At 38.2% G+C, this 7,744-nt stretch overlaps 1 protein-coding gene across 1 annotated transcript; it reads left to right on the top strand.

Moving 5' to 3' along the window:
• Positions 1-268: 268 nt before the first annotated feature.
• Positions 269-5,525, top strand: LOC122933192 (keratin, type II cytoskeletal 5-like). Its single transcript, XM_044288035.1, has 9 exons — positions 269-793; positions 884-1,095; positions 1,353-1,413; positions 1,529-1,624; positions 1,886-2,050; positions 3,543-3,668; positions 3,960-4,180; positions 4,757-4,791; positions 4,882-5,525. Exons 1-9 carry the CDS (start codon positions 338-340, stop codon positions 5,046-5,048), a joined length of 1,539 nt encoding a protein of 512 aa, XP_044143970.1. The 5' UTR covers positions 269-337; the 3' UTR covers positions 5,049-5,525.
• The last annotated feature ends 2,219 nt before the right edge of the window (positions 5,526-7,744 follow it).

Below are 7,744 nucleotides of genomic sequence, written 5' to 3'. Positions count from 1 at the left end.
TAGTGTGTTAGGATTTACAAAGGACGTCTGCTAGGTAGAATGCAGATTTATAATAGTAACCTGTCTGGAACCGATGAAGGGATTCACACAGACTCCAAGCTATTGAATAGATTTAACACTACATATAATAGAAACGTGTGTGTTAATCAGATGAGCTCAGTGTTTAGATTGCTGCAGGTGATGCCAAACCAATTATTTAGGCAAGATGATACATACACTTCCCTGGACCAAACCCACATACTGAGACAGATAAAAAGGGGTGTTTCACCACCGAGCAGTTCAATCTGCCTTCTTCTCTTCTCATCCTTAGCATCATAGATCCAAAAGGATTATTGCTATGTCTCGCCAAACAACTTTTAAAAAAAACTTCAGCGCTGCTTCTGCAGTACCATTAGTGCTAAACCGAAGTGGCTTCAGCGCATTCTCTGTCTCTTGTAGTGGTGGTGGTGGCCGGGTAAGCTCTGGTGGCTTTGGCAGCAGAAGTCTTAGTGGCTTAGGAGTAAACAAAAGAATTTCATTGGGCTCTCAGTCCCGCTATGGATATGGGTCTGGGTTTGGATCTGGTAGTAGAGCAGGCTTCAGTATAAGTTCTGGATTTGGTGTTGGGCAAGGATTTGGAGGTGGACCAGGATTTCTAGTTTGCCCACCTGGAGGAATCCAAGAAGTCACAACTAATCAAAGCCTTTTAGCTCCTCTCAATTTGGAAATTGACCCACATATTCAAAGAGTGCGCACAGAAGAAAGTGAACAGATTAAGACTCTCAACAACAGATTTGCATCCTTCATCGACAAGGTAAGTAGTCTTCATGCTTCTTATATACACTTGTAGACCTGGAAGATTTATGGCACAATTCTTTTATATAATTTCTTTCTGTTGCCACAGGTACGTTTTCTAGAGCAACAGAACAAGGTTTTGGAGACCAAATGGAGCCTCCTGCAAGAACAGGGAGTCCAAACAATTAGAAATGGCCTTGAGACCATTTTTGAAAACTACATTAATCAACTTCGGAGACAATTAGACATAACATTTGATTTGCCTCGTTTGGAAGCTGAGTTGAGACACAATCAAGATGCTGTAGAGGATTCCAAGGCAAAGTAAGTGAAGATGCCACTTACTTGTAAGAGCATATTTAATTTTTAAATCAGAAAAATCTAGAATTGTTCTTGAGAATTACAGCCATTTCACTCCAAGATTGTTTAAGGTCTTGACTAGTTATTATATTGCAACATGCTTTTTATAAAACTTGATCTATTCTAACTGATATGACATAGCATATTTCTCATTGTGGAAATGGCTATGAATAAACTGTGCTTGTGGTTGATTAAACATATAATTACTTCTCTTTGCTTAGATATGAAGATGAAATTAACAAGAGAACAGCAGCAGAGAACGAATTTGCGGTGCTCAAAAAGGTGATTATAATCTCAACATCTCTGACCAATCCCCAATCCCTTAACTACAGTAATGAGTGGAGTCACAGTTTTCTTTGTAGGATGCTGACTGATTGTCTGACTGTTGTTTACCTAGGATGTGGATGCTGCCTACATGAACAAAGTAGATCTGGAATCTAGGGTGAATTCTCTGAATGATGAGATCAACTTCTTGAGGGCCCTGTATGAAGCGGTAATTATAGTTTCACTGTTCTGTATATTTCATAGTATTTAGTCAACTTTATGTATACACAGAACATGAGGCAATAATTAGAATGTTAAAAAGATATTTGACAAAATATTGAATAGCCCAATAGTAAATAAGGTAAGGTATAATACAAATATATTGAGCAAGCAGTGGGACCATACAGATACTATTCTTATTGTGTTTCTTCAAAGGTTTTTATCTCCATCACAATAACAAAAAGTAGCAACTTTTCCACCTTGATTTCAGGAAATTGCCCAGATGCAGGCACAAATCTCAGACACATCTGTGGTTTTGTCTATGAACAATAACAGAGATTTGGACCTTGATGGCATCATCGCAGAGGTCAAGGCTCAGTATGAAGACATTGCCAACAGAAGCCGACAGGAAGCAGAGTCTTGGTGCCAATCCAAGGTGAGGACATCCTAATACCAGTTATGGATCTATAGCTAATAGTAATGTTGTATTTGATATCTTTAATTTTTTGTAAATTTTAAATGTTAAAGTATATTTTTTTATCTATTTATATTGATGTCCTATCCACAGGATAGGCTAGCAATGACTGAATGGCGCCCACACCCCTGCCGATCTGCTGTTATTAAGTAGCTCTGGCACCAGAAGTTGAAGAACTACAGCGTCATACATTCTGTATAATGGGTGGAGTTGGTTACTGTGACTCAGCTTCCATTCACCTCAGTCGGAGCAGTGCTGCAGTAACCAGCTACATCCACTACATAGTTGATGTAGCTGTGTAGTTCTGGTACTGATTTCTGGAGTCAAAGCTACTGCAGAACAGGAGATCGATGGATGTGCGGGGGGTTGAACCCCCAATGATGAGTTATTGATAGAATATCCTGTGGGTAGGCCAAGACTATAAAAAACTAATACACTATAGAGAAGCTCAACTAGCAAACTACTGGAGCTCAGCCTACCAGTTACCAGCTGGCCGTAATCACACAAATGAATAATCTAATAAACGGCTGGCTCATAGTACTTTTGCTTACAAATACCATTTAATACAACCACAATCATACTAACACATTTATTATAAAATAAGCATCATATCATTCCATGTATGTCATTGATCATTAATCCATTCCAGCTGGACTCTGCTACATCTACTGTGTTCTAATTAGCATGGCTAGCACTTGCTGCATTGACCTTTGGCACCTTGCTGTGTCCACTCCCGGTATCTTGCTGTGTCTACTCCTGGTTTTGAGAGCTGTACTGGTAGGACTGCATCGCGTTGGCATAGCACATGGGACGCTGTGCTGGCTGCGCACACATCGAGGAGAGACATAGCAGAAGGGGTGCGCAGACAAGCAGAACGCTCCTAAGGGAGGAAGATTGGGTGCTGGCAAGTTAGCAGAGCCGAGCACAAAAAAAGGAACATAACAAGCTGAACAAGGAGGGTTCCAACAACTGGTAATGTAGCATTGCGGGCAAAATTGAATATTGGTGATAATATAGCCCACAGAAGGAACCAAAAGCCACCCTTAGTATTAGCTTTGCTATGGAGACTAATAGTTATAGATACATCTTTACAGCTGTGGTATTATATTACCGTTAGAAGCCTTAGTATGTTATTGGAGTACTCCAAGTATAGTTTTAATCATATGCGTGAGCTCCGCATTTTTATGTTTATTGTTGCTGGAATGGATAAATGATCGATGACATACATGGAATGATGTGATGTTTATTTTATAATAAATGTGTTAGTATGAATGTGGTGGTAATAAATGGTATTTGTATGCTAAAGTACTGTGAGTCAGCCGTTTATTAGATTATTCAAAAATATAAAAAGACTGGAAATCCCCTTATGGTATAACTCCACTGAAAATCTTTTTTTTAAGGTCTTATTGACTTATTGGCTAATAAACTCATTCCCATTCATTTTTTTCTGCAGTATGAGGAGCTCCAAATGTCTGCTGGAAGACATGGTGATGATCTGAGATGCACAAAAACTGAAATTGCAGAGCTAAACCGTGTGATTAACAGACTGCGTTTTGAGATTGAGAATGTGAAGAAACAAGTAAGAGAAATAGCTTGAAAGATTAAATATAGGCACTAAGAATGAATTCTGTATTGTAACATAATTATTATAGCGTCTCAGATTTTTAACTTCTGCCAAGAAGTTTGGATTAAGGAATTTAACAGTGTGCCTATAACATTGGCATACACATATTTTTTGCCCCAGAATCCTAGAACTGATTTATCTCAAACCTTAAAAAGATGAAAGGAGCACAGTGATTTTGGCAGAAGCCATCTATCTTTTATTAGAAAATATTGCTTTCATATAAATTCTGACCCAAAATATTAATAGGTTGCCGAGCTGCAGAAGGCAATTAATGAAGCTGAGGAACGGGGAGATCTTGCATTGAAGGATGCCAAACAAAAGTTTGCCGAGCTGGAAGATGCTTTACAGAAGGCCAAGCAGGACATGGCTCGCCAACTGCGTGACTACCAGAAGCTGTTGAATGTCAAACTGTCTCTAGATATTGAGATTGCCACTTACAGGAAACTACTGGAAGAAGAGGAGAGCAGGTAGCTGCAATGAAAATCATGGGCAAATATTTATATAATGTAGTATATTATTAACTTTCACTCTAAGAAGGTGTTATTTGTCAGTCCCATTTATTCGAAGTAGCAATGAATGAACCATTAAAATACTATTTTCAATAGATTTTTATTTTTTATTTTATTAAAATATTTCTCTATTTGGGTGTCAAATCCATTATTTCAACTGTAGCTGCACTAGCACTAGTTGAAGACCAAAGATCTATTGGAATGAGAAAGTTTCCTTTAAACCCTTTACTGATACCCCAAAATACAAACCATTCTAGTTCATGCAAATCTTGAACCTAAAGAAATGAATATTACTATGTTGAATTCTTGGGTGCTAAAGTTGTAGCGAAAATCAGATTTTTGGAGATAAGAAATAGATTTAGATTGACAGAGCAGGCCAGAAACCCATGTACAGTGGTTTGAGCCGAAATGTTCAAAAGTTCTATTATATCTTTATTTAGAGTGCACCCAAGATGTATTATGGATACTATGCTAAATTGATAGCTGGTGACTGAACAAACACATTTCCAATGAAATTTTTTAAATATTTTACAGGTTGACTGGAGAAGGTGTAGGACCTGTAAATATCTGTAAGTCTATTTATCCAATTCACACACAGATACACATCTGTTTTCTATACAGAATAATCATGCCTAACTATACAATTTATTTTTTGACAGCCGTTGTAAGTTCATCTTATGGAGGTAGCAGTGGAGGTGGTCAAGGCTATGGCATTGGAGTTGGTCAAGGCTATAGCTTTGGAGGTGGATTTGGCTCAGGCAATAGAAGCGGATATGGTGGAGGTATCAGTGGAGGAAGTTTCATTTCCAGCAGTGGAAAAATTTGAAATTTTGCCTCCAGAGGTGGCAGCGGCTCAAGTGTAAAAATTGTTTCAAAAACCTCCACAAGTTCCCAGAGGTATTAATACTGCCTCAAAAAATATATCCCAATTACTAAATTGTCCTATGGCCATAAAAAATTGAATCCATTGTGCATTATTAGAGTGTTTTACCCAGTAGAGTTTAAATATCTTGGCTCAGTTTTTGTCCCAGGTATGACTTTATAAACCTCACTTGATCTATTTTAGTTCTGTACAGCATCAAATCCCAGAATTTAGGCTACTGTTCATCCACAACTTTTGTGAGCCACACTGTACTTCATTTGCAAACACAATCAGCAGAAAAAATGACCATTCATATTCACTTCTCAGTTACTTTTTGTCCTTCTATAAACCAAAAAGCACAAGTTACCTATCGCTTAACTTTGTTTAATACTTCTACAATGTCTTATGTTATGTACTCTGCAATAAACTGCAATTATTCTTGCTACTTCTTTGTGCATTTCATCATTTCTACTTTACATTTTTTTTAAAACATAATCTTTGTTGTTACCTGTATACTGTAATAATTATTCCCAAAATGCTGCAGGGCAGGGGTGTAGCTATAGGTGAAGCAAGGGAAGCAGCTGCTTTGGGGCCTGTAATTCAGTAGAACCCAACCCAGGAGGAGGACTAAAGGATTTCATTGTCAGAGCCCCCTCAACAGTAATATGCAATGACCTTATATATAGTGACACTATATACAGTTACATGACATACAGTATATACGTGTAGGAAATGGACGGAGTGGCTGCTGGGCCTCATCTGAGAGAGCAATCTTGATTAGCTGCAGGAGTGGAGATTGCACAGCAGGAGAGGGTTGCAAAGAAGTTGCTGGGGTAGGGGGCCCTTTCAAGAATTTTCTGGGGGGCCCAATTATTTCTAGTTATGCCACTGCTGCATAGGTATTTTAAGTCAAATTTATGGTGTTAAAGGGGTTTTCCAGCCATTTTTTTTTCTGATCAAACAGCTCATATTGACGTAAAATAACAAAAAAAATAATACTTACCTTATCAGTCACTTACCTTACCGCTCCTGTTCAAATGCTTCTCAGATTAATCACTGCTCTTGACTGCCCACTTCCTGTCGACACAGACATGTGACTGCTGCAACCAATCACTGGGTGTAGTAGTGACCCGATGCAACCAGAGATTGGCTATAGCAGTCATATGTTTATTTTGAAGAGAGTTAAGGAAATTGAGCATGGGGCCAGGGAGGCATTAGAACATGATTGGTGGGGGACTGGAAACATTATTTTATAACATCCTAGGCTGTTTTCCAAATAACTTTTTCATGGCTGGACATCTTCTTTAAATGAAAAGATGAACTGGTTAAAGAAGATTAAATGGATTTTAAAGTGAAAGGTGAAATAAGTGGTCTACAGAAAGTGCCTGCTTATAGAAGTAGACTATAACAGGAAGAAATGAATGCACATGCATAGTTGTAAGCAAACATACTGTTCCATATTGAGACTACTCTTCCTTTAACCATGATTTGTTAAAAATATGCAGTCATGTGAAGCGTCCCACTTGATGAGTGTATTGGTTACTGCAAAGTTGCCATGTTCCATGTTATGTCATTAGCATATTCCTGTGATTACGGTAGAGCGAACCCAAACTGTAATGTTCGGGTTCATACCGAACTTTAGGATTTTTGGACCTGGGACCCGAACCCGAACATTTCAGTAAAAGTTTGGGTTTGGTGTTCTGCGATTTCTCAAGAGCAGCCAATCAACAATTCTGTGCCCTTAGAAGCCATCACAACCATGCCTACTAATGGCATGGCTGTGATGGGCCAGTGCAGCATGTGACCCAGCCTCTATATAAGCTGTAGTCATGTAGCACCGCCCGTCACTCTGCTGTGCTTAGTGTAGGGAGAGGATGCTGCTGGTGATTTCGTGGAGAGAATAGGAGAGAATCTTTGGTTCAGAACGTGAATCTAAATCAGCGATCGACATACATTGAGTTGTGTGGGTGCAGGGCACAATCTTTTTACCCTGCCCTGAGCCCAGTGACTGAAAAAAAAACACTTTTATCTGTCTGTTAATTAGGTGGGTGGCGGAGTTGGCCATTTTATGCAAGCTCAGTGCACCAGCACTGCATCTGAGCTTTTGTGACATTGAAATCCAATCTTGGAAAACTGCACTAATAATCTGGTTTTAAAAAATTACCCTTTTTTGCCAATATACAACAACGTCTAGTGCATTTGCAGGATTAGTCAGTGTGCAATTTAAGCTAGAAATACAGACAACATTTTCTTGTTTTTTTTAAAACACCCTTTTTGTGCAAAATACACAATTTTACATCCCTAGCTGCATCTACACGTGTGAAATTCAAACGTTATTTACAGCTTTCATATTCTGTTAGTTAAAAAAAATAACACTTTTTTGGGCAATATACAACATCTGGATTAGTCAGTGTGCAATTTAAGCTAGAAATACAGCCATCATTTTCAGTTTTTTTTAAAACACACTTTTTTTTTGCCAAAATCCACTATTTTACAGATCTGCAAGTGTGAAATTCAAGATTAATATATTCAGCTTTCATATTCTGTTAGTAAAAAAACACACTTTTTTGGCAATATACATCTGGATTAGTCAGTGTGCAATTTAAGCTAGAAATACAGCCATGATTTTCTGGGATTAAAAAAACACTTTTTTGCTAAAA

This window comes from Bufo gargarizans, chromosome 3 (assembly GCF_014858855.1).
Source record: "Bufo gargarizans isolate SCDJY-AF-19 chromosome 3, ASM1485885v1, whole genome shotgun sequence".
Lineage (NCBI taxonomy): Eukaryota > Metazoa > Chordata > Amphibia > Anura > Bufonidae > Bufo > Bufo gargarizans.
Note: the sequence above shows the minus strand (reverse complement) of the source record. Positions and strands in the feature narration are given on the sequence as shown.

Coding starts and splice junctions, on each gene's coding strand:
- LOC122933192 (XM_044288035.1), top strand. CDS start 338: ATGTCTCGCCAAACAACTTTTAAAAAAAACTTCAGCGCTGCTTCTGCA. Junction 1,414..1,528: donor AATTTGCGGTGCTCAAAAAG/GTGATTATAATC, acceptor TTGTTTACCTAG/GATGTGGATGCTGCCTACAT. Junction 3,669..3,959: donor TTGAGAATGTGAAGAAACAA/GTAAGAGAAATA, acceptor AAATATTAATAG/GTTGCCGAGCTGCAGAAGGC.